Consider the following 16,445-nt stretch of genomic DNA (forward strand, 5'->3'; position numbering starts at 1 on the left):
GGAATTGAAGCCAATCTCGAGAAGATTAAAGCCATGATCGAGATGAAATCGCCAGTAAAGATTAAAGATGTTCAAAGCTTGACCGGGAGGATTGCTGCTCTCAGTAGATTCATTTCGAAATCGACAGACAAGTGTGTTCTGTTTTTCAATCTACTCAGAGGCAATAAGAAATTTGAATGGACAGATGAGTGCGAACAGGCCTTTCAAGCACTAAAAACACATATGGCGCAACCACTCATCCTGTCAAAGCCGGTCGATAAAGAAACTTTGTTCATCTACCTGGCAATCACGGAATACGCTGCTAGTGTTGTTCTAGTAAGAAAAGAAGAAGGCGTGCAGAAGGCTGTCTACTACGTGAGCAAAAAGCTGATTGGAGTAGAACAGCGGTACCCGCCCATCGAGAAACTAGCCTACTGCCTAGTTTTGGCCTCTAGGAAGTTGCGGCCTTACTTCCAAGCTCATCCAATTACGGTCTTGACCGACCAGCCTCTTCGACAAGTCCTGCAAAAGCCAGAGGCTGGAGGTAGATTGATAAAGTGGGCAGTCGAACTCGAGCAGTTCGACATATCTTACTTGTCGCGAGCAGTGATAAAAGGACAAGCCTTGGCTGACTTCATCGCGGAATTCATAGAGCTCACGAGTGGCGAGCAAACTGAAGAGCCCATCGAGCCTGAGTGTCAAATCCAAGCACCCACGTGGAAATTATTCCCAGACGATTCATCCAACGAATCCCACGCAGGAGCAGGAGTGATATTGGTAACGCCGGAAGGGCATCGATTTCACTGTGCAATCAGATTTGACTTCACTGCTTCTAACAATGAGGCTGAATATGAAGCATTACTCGCTGGATTGCGGTTAGCCAAAGATATGAGCATAAAAATGCTTGACATCTATAGTGATTCTCAACTGGTGGTGAATCAGATCCTGGGAGAGTAATGTTATATTATTTTATAATATAATGTAATATTATATTATTTTATAATATAATGTTTTAGATTAAATAAATGTGACATGGAGTGTCACATATTGTAACATATAATAAAGAGTTACATTATTTGGATATATGTGAAATATCCAAACATGTAACATATTTGGTGTTACAAATTCATCACAAATTTGTAACTCCTAAATATCACCCATTATTGTGTAGATTTGTTGTTACACAATATTGAGATGAATTTCTTAAAGCCATATGAGAAATGGCTGATAGAGATGTGATTTTAACTCCCATATTGTGTATGGAAGTTACAAAATCAAGTGGGAATAAATTGGAACGTTTTGAAAAAAAACTGAAAAATGTGTTGCTGAAATTGACTGAGGGCCGCAGCGCCTGGAACAAGCGTCGCGACCCTAATGGCTGACAGCTTCATATAATTTCGATTTTTATCCAATTTTGAACGATTCCAACAGCCAAGTAACTCCCAAATCTCTATTTTAATTCCATAAAACACCCAATTAATCATTGGTAATAGCCATGGGGTTGGTGGAATTTGAAATTCAAAGAGTGTCTCTAAACTCTATAAATAGGAGCCTAATGCTCACTTGTAAGACACACCATTTTTCTATCCACTAGAGCACTTGGCTAGAAACACCTTGAGGCTTGATTATTCCAGAAAGCATTTCCAAAATCTGAGAGAGATCCCTTAGTGCTTGAGTTAGGGGGAAATAAGCTTTTGGACAAAGGTTTCAAACCTTGTTCAAGTTGGTGATCCCCAATCCTCTTCACTTAGGTTGTGTAAGTGAGAGTTTGTTTGTGGTTTATGTTCTTCCTTTTATTCTATTGTTCTTCTTCTTATTCTCTTGTTTTATTTACTTGTATATTTTGTTTAAGAGTTGTAATCTCTTCATTTGCTCCAAACACTTTATTTTATTTGTAACTTTTGTTTTGAGTTGTATTTTACTATTCTCTTCTTCTTCATCATCTTCTTCATTTCCTTTGTTTTATTTGTATTTTCAGTTATAGAGTTGTAACACTTTATTTAATCAATCTTGTCCATTGTAATATTTTGCATAGAGTTGTAACATTATCTTACCATTTCCATTGAGGCAATATTATTTTTCATAACAAGTACCAGGCGCGAGGTTTGAAGATGGTTGCCTATCTGAACAAAACAAAGGATCTGTTAGCCCAGTTTGACAGATACAATCTCCAGCAAGTACCTCGCGAACAGAATTTCAACGCGGACGCTTTGGCAAAATTGGCAAGTGCGAAATATGCTGATACTCTGAACATAGTGCCAGTCAAACGACTATCAGTACCAAGCATTTAAGCAGCAAAAACCACTCTGGTCATCCAGATGGCGGATACGTGGATGGCACCATATGTAGAGTATCTGTCAAGCGGCGTGCTGCCAGCGGACAAAAACAAAGCCAGGACCCTTCAGCGGCAAGCTGCTAAGTATATCCTAGTCGATGGGATCCTATACCGAAGGGGATACTCACTGCCACTCCTCAGATGTATTACAAAGGAGAAAGGCAAAGAGTTGATGAAAGAGGTGCACGAAGATTTTTGCAGGGACCACGCTGAGGGGCAAAGTTTGTCAAAAAAGATCCTAAGGCAGGGATATTTCTGGCCAACCATGAATGAAGACTCAATGGAGTTCGTGCGGAAGTGTGACAAGTGCAGAGATTTTCCAAAATTCCACGAGCAGCCCCCAACGAGTTAAAGCAAATGCAGAGTCCATGGCCCTTCGCAGTTTGGGGAATAGATCTAATCGGATCTTTGCCTACAGGGAAAGGTGGTGTAAAATATGCAGTGGTTGCCATCGATTACTTCACCAAATGGGTCGAAGTTGAGCCACTCACAACCATAACAACCAAGAAAGTGCTTGACTTCGTAGTCAAGAACATCGTTTGTCAATATGGATTGCCAAGAAAAATCATCTCGGATAACGGCACCCAATTTGACAGTGATTTATTCACGGACTTCTGCAAACGACATGGTATTATCAAAATATTTTCTTCAGTCGCTCATCCCCAAGCGAATAGGCAAGTTGAAGCAGTTAACAAAACCTTAAAGGATACCCTGAAGAAAACACTTGAAGAAGCTAAGGGAGCGTGGCCGGAACAATTTCCTGAAGTGCTCTAGTCGTACAGAACTTCCCACCGAACAACAAGTCATACCCCATTTTCCTTGGCATACGGGTATGAAGCTATGTTGCCTGTCGAGTTGGATCCACCCTCGCGTCGCAGATTAACATACGACCAAAACTCTAATAGCCAGCTATTGATGGAATCCCTGGACTCAATCGATGAGAAGCATGAACAAGCCCAACTCCGAGTAGCTACGTACCAGCAGAAGGTCACCCGGTATTTCAACTCTAAAGTGCGAGAAAGAAAATTCAGTGTTGGAGATCTTGTACTCCGAAGAGTTTTTCTAAACACCCGCGACCAAGCTGCTAGGGTACTCAGGCCTAATTGGGAAGGGTCATACCAGATCGATGAAGACCTTCACCCAGGCACTTATAAACTTGCACGCTTAAATGGAGATCTCATTCCTCGCTATTGTAATGGAGAACACCTGCGCAAGTATTACCAATGAACAATTCTTCTTAAATAATTGGCTTGTATTAATTTTACTTTTTACAAGTTTTGAAAAAGGGTTGATCATTTTATATGACTGATCGCTTATAAGTGTAAGATCTTATTGATCACTCGTACAAACATGTTTAGTCCATTTATTACGAGAAATAAAAGGGACTGTGCGTAGCCAGTCATTTCTTGCCAATTATTGTATTTATTACAAGTATTTTCTCATTACGTGTGTTGTTTTGTTGTATTATAATTCTAATCATATTGCTACAAGTAGTAATGTTCGAACAGGTTCTGGTCAAGGCAAGTGACCAAGGACCTAAAGCTCCTCGATCACTTGGGGGGCATATAAGGTACAAGTAAGCAAAGCATATCGTTAAAAGGTATGTAAACACATGAGAAAAATAAGTGAAAGCATGCTAGGGTACTTAGAGTATTTTTCAAAATTTTGTTATTTTGTTAAATCAAACCAAAGTGTTATGCTAAGTTCGGTCATGCAAACAGATGTTATAATAAGATGCAAATATATTATAATATCAAAATGTATCCTTTTACACTGCGAGCAGTCGCTGCTCGGATGTAATTGTTCAAATAAAAGTATAAGCTGCCCATGCAGCAATAAAAAATATATTGTCTTTACATCACGACTCGTAGGTCATGCATTTAAAAGATAAAAATAAAAACAGAAAAAGACTAAGGAGCTGAAGGATCTTGAGGAGCCGGAGGATCTTGAGGAGCCGGAGGATCTTGAGGAGGGCTCTGATCGACAACGTCTGCAGCATCATTGTCTGCCCCATCCATGCCAGTTGCCAAGGAGATTTCGGGCGAGGTAGGTACCCTTGCCCTCTCCTCTTCCGCCAGTCGAGCCACGCAGCGGGCTATCTCGACCTGCCTTGCGCGCTCAGGAAGGTAGCTGAAGTCCGCCCCCTGATTGTGTTTCCAGAAATCATAAAAACACTTACTTGTGGCGTTCTTGTACCTTTCCAAATTGCTGGCATTGGTTTGCTCAAGCTTCTCGATCCGGCCCTCCAAGGTTGTAGTCTCCCCTCGGCTCGCGAGCAGCTCCTCCTCGAGCTGTTTAGCCGCGCGGTAATTGACGCGGTTAGACTCCTTGAACTGGTCTCTCTGCTCGATGGCTTTGTCAAGAGATTTTTTCTTCTCCCTCAACTCCTCAGCTAGTTTATTCTTCTCATCGAGCACCGCTGCAAGCTGTTCGGCAACTTTGAGTTCATCAGCATGCTGTTGCTCCAAGAATCTAGACTGCTCGGTGATAGTACCCAAGCGGAAACGGCTGGCGGTAAGGGTCAACATTGCCTGCGGTCAGAGCAAAGGTTAGACTAACTGTAAAATATAGAAGGGATGTCTCCACAGAAAAAGATGACTTACACTAGCAAACTTGTTCAAGGCGCGGTTTAAGACCTGGTCGACGTCCATCGCCTCTGTCGCGACCATCGCCTCTCAGCAGCGGTCGTGCTTTACAATCTTCGCGACCTTGTCCTTGACCGATCTGAAGGTGCGACCAGTTGTGTCTCCCCCAGTCAAAGCAGGACCGGCCTGCTGAGTCTGGTCAGTTGGGGCCGCTGGAGATGGAGTCGACCCGGCTGGAGCAGGGGGAGTCTGCTGCTCGTGAGGAGAAGGTGGAGTTTCATTGGCTGAGGGCCCATCCTCTGGGAGGCCTGCATTGCGAGGCTTCTTAGCCTGAGGTGCTTTGCTGCTTTCCCCAGGATGCCTCTTGCTTGTTTTCTTTCTGCTCGGGGGAGCCGCAGGAGCTTCAGGGGCGCTGTAAATGTTGAACACGTTCTTGGAGTCCATGTCTGGAAAAGAAGCAAATAGTCGAACAGTGAGATAGCATTAATGACTAAGTATATTACATCAGGAAAAGAAATAAAGAAAAATTGTAAGTGAAATACCTGAGCTATTATTACTGATCGCTATACTATAGACTCTACTAGTCTCACACTCACTCTCTGACATGAAGAAGTCTGGCCCTAAATTTGGAGCATATTTAAAATTGCCATCCCCGTCGAATAGGTGACAGGGAATTGGGAAGCTATCTAAAAGCGAAATAACTGTACCATTCTCGTCTGAAGACTTGTCCAAGTGTTCGACAGGCTCGGTGGCCTTCTTTTTCCCCTTCCCCAAGGGGGCAGAGGACCTCTCTGCTGGAGGAGTGCCAACAGGTTCCTTGATCGTGACCCCGGTTTGTCTCCTTCGTGGAGGTGACACTGGTGGTTGCTGCTCGGGTTCCTCTCCACCCGTGGCACTCCCTGTTGTTGACTCCCTCATGTTCTGATGAGGGGCCAAAAGGTCAACCAGCCTAAGGTTAGCCTCTATGACCAGATGTTTGACGCTTTTTTCTACGTCAGTCATGTTGGCCAAGAGGGCTGATCTCAACTCCATGTCTGGAGTTGGGTCTGGTCGCAGCCATGGGCCTGGAAGGCATTAAAAGTTTAAGAGAATGTGGAGGAGAACACTAAATAAAGGCTAACAGCTAGTGATACAAAGGTTTTACCTCCTTGAGCAAAGGCCAGATTGTTCGTGATCATGTCGGTCGTGAGGAAGTACTCCTGGTAGTACCTCCCCACATTCGATATATGGGTGGTGTCAGTCAGGAAGGTGCGCCCGGTTTCCTGATGAGAGAAATGAAAAAACTCCGTTCCTTCTTGGTTGGGGTTAGACTTGAGGTCAAACAAATAGTTAACCTCATGAGGAGTTGGCACATGCCATTTTTTGTGGCTGTACAGGATATAGAGTGTTGCAAGCATTCTATATCCATTTGGAGTTATTTGAAAATGGGAAACTCCGAAATAGTTGGCCACCCCTTGGAAAAATGAATGAAGAGGCAAGGTAGCCCCTGCCTCAATGTGGAACCTCGACTAGGCGCTGAAGGCGCCTCCGGGCAGGTTCGCCCGTTGGTCTTGGTTAGGTCAGACTAAGGTCACCCCCGTGAGACCATACTTCCTGATGTAGTTGGCGATCATCCTGATCGTCACTCGGATCTCAGGTACTAAATACCACTCAACATCTGGCTGAATGGCATGTCGAGGCTGAGCGTGTGTTTGGATATTAGGGTCAGGAATATTTTCAGCTCAACCACTGGTCGAGGGAGTTTCAGCCCGAAGAGCAGGCTGATGTGAAGGATTGGGGGTTTTCTTTTTCTGGGCTTTGGTTTTAGCACGAGCCATATTTTGAGTAAGGACAGGTGGAGTGTTTGAAGTGACACGAGAAAATGGAATGTCAGGTATAAGTGACGATGGTTGCTCCTCGTCCTCAAGCAGTTGAGCCAATAAGTGCTCGTCGATAGGTCTTTCTCCCCCCATGGATCTTGCATGTAAGCTGCGAACAGAGAAAGGAGGAGATAAGACACACAGCCTGAGAGCTTATGTTGAAAGTTGGAATAACGTTGCTCGCGTCTACGACCAGCAGCATTCTAACAGAAACACTAAGTTCTATGCGAGCAGTTTGAAAAAAAGATTGAAAAGCGGAAATAAAAAGTTTTTTGGAAAAATAGTTTTTTCGACTCCGAAGGGGCGGGAAAAATCCAGTTTTTCAACTAGCCTAAAAATCGAATTTTTACTTCAATTTTACGCCCTAAGCTTACGATCTTGACTATCAAACTGGCTCCTAACTTCTACATAGCAGAACTACGCTACCCTATCAAGCATCAATCGGTACACACATAATCCTCATGCGTTTCTACCCAAGAACACGAAAAATTTCAAAACTAAAAACATGGCATGTGACAGTATGCATGGCATGTCAAAGAGCTTGAAAGTTGAAGAAATTTACCTAGATGAAGATTGGAGGTTCTGAAATGAAGCAACTTTGGACGTGCGAATAGAAGATCTTTAGAACAAGCGACGGATGATCTTCAAAGTTTATGAGCTATGGGTTAAGTTCTTGAGGGTTCTTGGCAAGAAAAAGGCAAGTAAAAAGTGAAAAGGTAAATTTGGGGATTATTTATAATGGCTAAAATATGATAAAAAGGTGGAATGATGAGTTACTTTTTTCAAGGCATGGGGGAGTGTAATAGCCATCAGAAGGGTTACTTGGAAACCGAAAAAGCATGATTGGACGTGATTAGATCACCTTTTTCGAGGAAGCACGAGTGACTTTGACAGATTTCGTGGGGTATACGAAATGTTAGTTTCCTAAGTTTACTTATTGCTGGTCGGAATAAATAAACTTGGGGGGCAAATGTTTATCCAAAAAAGTTATGTGGATGACGTGGCAAGAATTTTCAACACGTGGCAGAGATGCTGCTCGCCTATAAAACAGAGATACTTCCGTATGCGGAGTTCAAGTTTCATATACGACCAACCTGGTCGTATACTCCGTTTATTTATGTGTAAATTTGTATAGTTGTAATGATAACCGAGAATATCTCTTCATTATAACTTGAATATCCGTTTATTAAGGAAATATATGATTAATTGACTCATATAACCTTCCTTGAACCTATAAATATACAAGAAATAGCTCAAGGGGGATCTTTTTTCGAATCCTCTTTTCTGAACTGAGAAAAAGTGAATTGTATTGCTATTATCCATCGTATGTATTGTTTCTCCTTCTAAGGTTTGTGAAACTCAAGAACTCTAATTCTTTGATCACGCCTTTGAAGCTCAACATTAATAATAGTATTAAGTAGACGTTGGTCATTACCAATCTTTGGGGTCAAACCACTATAATTCTTGGTATTCTTTACTTTCCATTAGATTGTATTCTCAAGCATCGTACTATTTTTCTGTCGTATATTTAACTCTGTGTCATTGGCTAATTTGAAGGTCAACAATCATATTTAATTTTTTCTTCATCAAAATTAAGTTTGAGAATCTATTTAAACTATTTTACAAAACACATTGTCCAAAAAATAATTTGTTAAAACACAAACTTCAAATGAGTAATGGAAAAACTCAGGATCCAAAAAACCCTACAAAATATTTTCTTAAAATTAATAGAAAATACAATTTTAAACTTATTTATATATCATATTACTACTGTTATTTACACATAAATATGTTTCAATGTTAAAAAAATATTAAATAGATTAGTTATAATTGAAAATAATTTTATCAAGAATTGATAAAATTATTTAATCTTGAATTAATTTATCATATAGGTGCTAAGTTAGTATTAAAACAAACTATATTAATTAAGCAATAGCATACTAAATTGGTTCTAAGACAATCAATAAGGTACCAAAATAGTATATTTCAAAAAACAAAAAATACATCAATTTTCTTAGACTTGAATAACTAGTTAACGTAACAAACAAGCAACCTAAAAATGTGAAACCTGTGAAGGAAAAAAGAAAAATTGTATTCCTTGATTCTAATGCTTTGTTGATAATAAGATGAGCTAGAAAATCAGAAGACAAAATGATCAAATATAGAACGGCCGAGTACAATCACAAAACTCTTATTTTCTTGATCTTCAAGGGAGAGAGGATTGGTTCTCGGACTTCCTATCCCCTCAGAGCTCAGACATTGCAGTGACGAAATCCGCAAACACTTGAACCTATCAAATTCTAATCCCCCTGAACTGATCGAAATCGAGTCCCTCCAATGGCGGATGACAAGAGGGAATTCAAGCAAGAAGAGTAGGTGGGATAAAGCAATTGAATAGTGAAAAATATTTTATGAACAACACAGCTTAAAGATTTAGCAAAACAAGGAACACTGTTTACGCTTATTTGCGCCGTCTGTTTACTGCCATATCTGGATTGCCTTTCCTCATCATTGCTACAAATTCTTCATAGTTTATTCTACCATCCTGCAAAAACCAATTGGGACCTGTAGCTTTAAAGACAAGTTTATTTAACAAAGAAATACTAATGGAGGCAGCAAGAGATGAACTTACGTTGTCTGTGTCAACTTCTGCAATGATTTCCTTTATTGTTTTCTCATCCCCCATGTTATACTTTTTAAGGGCTTGCTCCAATTCTTCCATCGTAATGTACCTAATCTCATAAAAAACAAAAATTTAACCTCACCCGAAATTTATACAAATATTTAGGCTTTGGATTTTGTCCGGTCTGGAAACAAATCTCGTTCTATGATTTGAAGTTGATTTTCCGTACTTAGATTTAGATTTAATGTACTTTGGACTTGGTAAGATATACCTTCCAATAATTAACAACTGTCCGATCAATCTAATCATTGATCGGACTGTTTGAGCTGAGAAATATTCATTGACAAGCGGAACAAAAATATTTTACAAAATAAATCATAAGATCAAGAATGAACAGAAAGGGGTATATTTTAAACCAAAACGAGGAACAATATTGCTAATAATGGCTTCAAGGAACTTACCCACTCTTGTCCTTGTCAAAATATTCAAAAGCAGTGTACAAGTGTTCCTCTCTTTCCATTCTATTCAAGTGCATGGTAGCTGTTATAAACTCAATATAATCAATTGTCCCATTTCCATCAACGTCAGCCTGAAAATGACAGATTAGAGAAGAATAGTAGCATAAATCATCCAACCACACAAAATAAAAGCTACAACAAATGATCAAATAGGTATAAGACAGATATCATAAGGTTCTCTAATCTACTAACAGTGGAAACAGATACTACGAGAAAGATCAGCTTTGGTCCTTCAATTGTGGAACAGATTCAAAACCCACAAAGAAGAATAAAATCAACTTAAAAGTGTAATAAGAGCAACAGCAAGGGTAACAGATACAAAAAGACCAGAGACATTACCGCTTCCATCAATTGCCTGACTTCAGACTCGGAAAGCTTGGTACCAAGTTTTGGCAAACCAGCTTTCAACTCTTCATATGTAATAGTTCCACTATTATCTGTGTCCATGGATTTAAACATTTCCTTCAAACCCATGATTTCCTCTTCAGAAAGATTTTCAGCAATTACCTAAAGGAAGAAGAAATCAAATTCATTCCAAAAATTTGACTTCACATGATATAAAGATAATCATAAATCCTTTCTACTCCAGCTAAATAAGACAATAAAACACATGCCAGGGCCTGGAGATTGCACCAGCTAATACCTATCAATTAAAATGATGCAAACTCTTTGCAGAAAGAATGTGCAACTTGATTTAACACCTGTTGAACTTATTTTCTTTTCTATGACTTTACTTTTCAAGTGTCCTCTCTTTATTGAGAGAGAAACATATTTCAGTGTAATGTGTTTTTCTTAATCTTTAAATACCATAATGCTATGATTATAATAACAGATAATAGTCTCACCTTCAAAGCTACTTTTTTGAGTTTGTTCATTGCTCTGAACTGTTTCATTCTAGTCAAGACAGCAATATCAAGAGGTTTATCAGAAGCAACACCATCTTCTCTCATCCATGGATGGTCTGCATTGCATCAGATTGTAAGTTTAGTAGTTGGACCAAATTTCTAGTTTAAGTCAATCAATAAAACCTTAGTACATTCAATAAAAGATGCACATGAAAAGTGATAAAACTGTTGAAAAGCACATGCAAAAAAAAAAAACTATAAAGAAAAAAACCAAGAAGACAACTGAAAAAGCATGTTTACTCCCTCAACCTTAAGACTGCCCAAAAAATCTACACTAGACATGTGTTGTTACAAATAGGCCATCCAAATGAGAACCAGAAAGAGACTGAACAAGTGACTCCATTATAATAGCTTTTCTATTCTCCTCAGATAACTTCCTAATATACCGATTTTCTAGCTCACTAAGATGATACTATAATGAGGATACCCTATTGATTCTTCTCTAGAACATTAAAAAGTGCAAAAAAAGGAAAAAAAATAGAGATGGAGAGGTCTCAACTATAAGAAATTTCTTCTTTTTATATAGTATATAGCCATAGAACAGATGTCAACTATAAACAAAATTATATGCTTAAATCAAGCAAACACTAAAAAAAATAATGAATTTTGAGCTTCACGTAAAGAGAGAGGTGTGTAAAATAATAACAATAGCAAAAGCAACTAAACTTGTCGTCTATTCTTTCATTAACTTGAAAATAAAATTGGACCAATTGGTTAGCATGTACTAAATCTCTGAATGAACAAAAAACTGAAAACAGAATATAAAAGAATAAAAGCAGTAAAATTTCAGTTCCAAAAAAAAATGATCACTTAACATGCCCGTTCAACCTTCAAGTTCACAATTATATCATTCATGATACAATAAGAATAACAAATTAAGAATACCTATCAATCAAAATTTGACATAAAAAACTGTTCTACTTTTGAGCTTCCCTACTTTTTTTTAACTGGGCCTTAATCTTATACGTTATATATTCCATACAGAGAAAATCAATCTAGAAACTCAAAGCAAAAATGAAACTTACTTAAGACGTCAAATGCTGAAAGCCGTTCTTTAGGATCAGAAGAAAGCATTTTCTTCACAAGATCTTTAGCACTACTAGAGATAGAAGGCCAGGGATCAGAAGAGAAATCAATATGTCCTCGAAGAACAGCATCAAAGATACTTTGTTCATTCTCTGCATCCACAAGTAAGGGGGAAAAACCATTATGAAGATGACTACCCTCAAACTGGATAATAACATCAGCAAAGTGTAATAAAAAAAAACCTGTATATACCAGTCCTTTCTTTGCACAGCTTAAAACATATACCCCCAGTTATTTAAGAGAGCTGGGTATTTCTATATAAAGCATGCAACTTCAAATATTAACATCTTACTTTCTTTAAGATACTATACAACAAGAACATAATCAACAACAACAAACTTCAGTTCCATTATTCCAAAGAGACTAAAAATATACCTCCCCAGAATGGTGGAACACCACTAAGCAGAATGTATAATATAACGCCAGCACTCCAAATATCTGCCTCGGCACCATAATTCCGGCGCAAAACTTCTGGGGCAACATAGTATGCACTTCCAACGAGATCCTTAAATACATCTCCTGCAATCATACACAAATTCCAACATTGTTATCGAAGAAGAAAATAATCATCAACTACTTACCCAAAAAAGAAACTTTTAATCTCCACAATTTAACAAAACTCAATAAATGAATGAATCGTAAAAAACATCCCATTAATTCTTTTTATGGTTTAAACTTACATGGATTAATGTTAAACAACACAAACTAGCTAATGACACTTATTCAAGAACTAAACAGAGCTAATAGCCAAATTAGAATATGACCCCCATTCCCAAAAACACTCACCTGGCTTGAAAAATACGGAGAGCCCAAAATCAGTAGCCTTGAGGGGCGAGTCCTCATCTTTGCTAAGGAGCAAAAAGTTCTCAGGCTTCAAGTCCCGATGCATAACCCCCATCGTATGGCAGTTATGAACCACAGTCACGATCTGACGGCAGAGATTAGCAGCAGCTCGCTCAGAGTAGTGACCCTTTGCTATGATCCGATCGAAGAGCTCACCTCCCGCGCAAAGCTCCATGATCAAGTTGACCGAGTGGCGATCCTCATAGGCACCCTTGAGCTCGACGATGTTCCGGTGACCAGTCATGTGGTGCATGATCTGTACCTCGCGCCGGACATCCTCGATATCGTCACGGTTAATGAGCTTCCTCGCGGCTATGGATTTACAAGCAAATTGTTGCTTCGTCTCCTTATGAGTCACCAGGTACGTGACCCCAAACTGACCCCGACCCAGTTCGCGCCCGAACACGTAGGTGGACCGGACATCCTCAATAGGCCGGCCCAGTACGCGGCCAACTCCGGTGGCAGCGGGACCGGAAGATGAGACTGTAGGGTTGGGTAAATGGGGTCTGATTCTCGGCGGGGAAGGTCTGGCATCGGGAGGGAGGATCTGAATGCCGCCGCTTGAGGGGCGATGGTTAGCCCGGTTACCCGATCCGCCGGAGCCATCGCCTGAAACGTAGGTACTACATGAGTTGCCCATTCTGAGTGGGTCTCCGGGTCAGAAAATTGGTCTGGTCAACGGAGGTCAATGGGAGAAGTTGGATAAGACTTGCTTTGATTTGATTTTTCAACGGTGGTCGGAGCTGAAATATAAAGCGGATGTTGTCCGAAGAAGTGGGCTTCCGTGAAATTACGAAAATGGGCCTGTGTGTTGTCATAAATTGTGGATCCGGATATTATTATTATTATATATATACATATATATGATAATATTTTATTTTAGATCTATTATTTATTATTAATTAAACCTATAAGAGTGTAGTTTTAACTTTAAAATAGTAAATTCGAATTTTTCATATAACCTAATATGACAGTGTATTTTATTAGCACATTTAATTTTTCAAAACACATTCAATCAATTCCTTTAAATGATAAAAAAAATTTACCTATATTCCTATCATTTTATGACCTATATTTCAACACACGTGGAATTTTGTAAAAAAAAAAACCAAAAAGTATGCGTCTGCCGGGAGTCGAACCCGGGTCTATTGCTTGGAAGGCAATTATCCTAACCGTTGGACTACAAACGCTTGTTGAGTTTGTGGTTGGAAATTTTAATATTTAATATTTATTGTAGTAATTAACTGTTCAAAATGTAAAAAACCACAATAAACTCACCATCATCTTTGGAAATTGAAAATATTATTTTTATTTTTATCTTTATTTTTATTTTTAAAAAATAAAAATATGTTTGGTAACTATTTTTGTTTTTTATTTTTAAAAACAAAAAATAATAAATGAGTTTGATAATTTTTATTTTTATTTTTTGTTTAACAATATAAAATGAGTTGTTGATTTGAAGAAAAAAAGAAACGAAAAGTCGAAAACGATTTAAAAAAATTTTAAAAGTAAAAAAATTATGGTTGTGTTTGGTAAAATTTTTGTTTTTGAATTTTTTAAACACAAAAATTTTAATATTATTTTATTTTTGTTTCTTTATTTTTAAAAAATAAAAATATATTTGTTAACTATTTTTGTTTTTTGTTTTTAAAAACAAAAAATAATAAACGCGTTTGATAACTTTTTTTTTAATAATATGATGTGTTGATTTGAAGAAGAGAATAAAAAAAATCGAAAACGGTTTAAAAAAATTTTGAAAGTGAAAATGTTTTATTTTCAAATTTTAATTAAAATTTAAATAAATTATAAATAAAAATAGAGTTTCCAAACATATTTTATATTTAATTGTCAAATTTTTAATTAATTAAATAAAAAATTATTTTTTTTAAGTATTACCAAACAACACTTATGTTTTCAAAATTTAATAAATTTTAATTAAAACTTTTAAAAATAATAAATAAAAATAAAGTTACTAAACACTGTTTTATGTTTAATTACCAAATTTGTAATTAATTAAATAAAAAAAATTAAGAGTTACCAAACAACACTGTAAAATTGGTGCCCTATAAATATATTATGCTTTAATATTATTCTATATTCATGTTCATCGCTATGATTGCCTACAAATAAGTTGTAGTCCTTAAGCATTGAATTTATATGCACATCAAATAATTAGTGGTAACATTATATAGCATATCATTATCCATGGAGAGACCGAGAGAGAGGGATTTGTCAATCATTTGGCACTATATAATACCAAGTCAAACGACAACATTATACTAAGACGTGTAAGTTTTTTCATTCATAGGAACAATATGGGAAAAATATGGGAAACGACAACATTATATTAGTATGGACATGTAATCGGAAACAAAGACTTTCTTGGAATATAAATTATATATAATTAAAAAATCAATAAACCTTTTTTTGGTTTATTGCTTTTGTTCAATGGGTATGAAATTGTTAGAATGCGGAAAATAGTTTAGAATAAATGAGTGTGTTTAACGTCCAAACGTGACTTCCACTTAGCGGTAGTCGTAGTATAGATGGGCGGTCGATTCCACAAGGAGGTAAAGAAATAAGTTAATCAATAAATAAATGTTAGAGATAAATAATATGAAGAAAATAGAACAAGTGATATTTTTGTTGTTTTTTAGATTTAAATATTAGAAATAAAGATAGATTAAAATGTGATGTAACAATAGGTAACAAGTAGGAAGGATCAAGAATAACCAATATGCATACTTATTTATTTGGACTTTTGATTCACAAAAGTTACACAAATGAGAAGTTTACATTCCAACTATTCATTTAGAAGATTTAACATTGAAGCACAAATATTTTTAACAAAAATGTATTCAAGTAATTATTATTCTTTACCATGAAAAGATGAGATAAATCTTAAGAGAAATCTAAAAATGACATTATACCATTGACAATAATGCAATAAAAGATTGGACATTAAACCTAACACAAATATTACTTTTACTATTTATAAAATACATAGAAATAGCATGACTAATTCTATATAAATTTTAGCAAAAATACATATATATGAGTGAGATGGAGAAAATGATAAAGATATTATCTATATTATTTTCACTAATTTGGTAATACATAGAAAGTGCATGACAAAATCTATATACTATTAGTAAACATAAATATAGATAATAAGATGAAGAAGTAGAGATGAAAGAAAATAAATCACTAAAATATATAAACTTTAACCACATGGTGAATCAAAAATATCAAACAAAGTCATAGTGCATATAGGATCATCATAACTTTCCTAAGAATGTTAGCCTATTATGGTAGACATTTTTATGAAATTCTAGAGAGAAAATATGAGAAATGAATCTAAAATTTGGTAGAGTTTTGCTACCTAAAAATTACATACAAAATGTGAGAGAAGAGTCTCTATTTATAGATGAAGAAAATGACTAAAAAGAACTTAAACAACAAAATGGGGTTTACAAAATAAATCTGAAATATTAATAATAAAATATGATTTTGAAAAATCAAATCTTATTATAAATATTAACCTAATTATTTTGGTGTATGGTCAAATGCCATTTTTCTAAAACACAAAAAAAGATGAGTTTTAAAGCTCAAAATGATAATTTTGCAAGGCCCAATACCCACAAAATATGGGTTGAAAGTGGCTGGTGGCAGATGTGGGTTTTGACCCACTCTCGGCCAATGAGAAGGCGCC

General features: G+C 37.0%; 2 protein-coding genes and 1 non-coding gene across 3 annotated transcripts; all 3 read right to left on the reverse strand.

Moving 5' to 3' along the window:
* Positions 1-4,224: 4,224 nt before the first annotated feature.
* Positions 4,225-5,817, reverse strand: LOC133780168 (actin cytoskeleton-regulatory complex protein PAN1-like). Its single transcript, XM_062220040.1, has 4 exons — positions 5,607-5,817; positions 5,011-5,345; positions 4,511-4,845; positions 4,225-4,444 (listed from the first exon to the last, which is right to left on the reverse strand). Exons 1-4 carry the CDS (start codon positions 5,815-5,817, stop codon positions 4,225-4,227), a joined length of 1,101 nt encoding a protein of 366 aa, XP_062076024.1.
* Positions 5,818-8,722: 2,905 nt separating this feature from the next.
* Positions 8,723-13,521, reverse strand: LOC133778531 (calcium-dependent protein kinase 1). Its single transcript, XM_062218489.1, has 8 exons — positions 12,677-13,521; positions 12,266-12,409; positions 11,830-11,982; positions 10,745-10,860; positions 10,239-10,406; positions 9,843-9,970; positions 9,391-9,490; positions 8,723-9,303 (listed from the first exon to the last, which is right to left on the reverse strand). Exons 1-8 carry the CDS (start codon positions 13,371-13,373, stop codon positions 9,220-9,222), a joined length of 1,590 nt encoding a protein of 529 aa, XP_062074473.1. The 5' UTR covers positions 13,374-13,521; the 3' UTR covers positions 8,723-9,219.
* Positions 13,522-13,851: 330 nt separating this feature from the next.
* Positions 13,852-13,923, reverse strand: TRNAG-UCC (transfer RNA glycine (anticodon UCC)). The gene has a single exon. It is a non-coding gene; the product is annotated as a tRNA-Gly (tRNA).
* Between the last annotated feature and the right edge of the window lie 2,522 nt (positions 13,924-16,445).

The sequence above is a fragment of the Humulus lupulus genome, chromosome 5 (assembly GCF_963169125.1).
Source record: "Humulus lupulus chromosome 5, drHumLupu1.1, whole genome shotgun sequence".
Classification (NCBI taxonomy): Eukaryota; Viridiplantae; Streptophyta; class Magnoliopsida; order Rosales; family Cannabaceae; genus Humulus; species Humulus lupulus.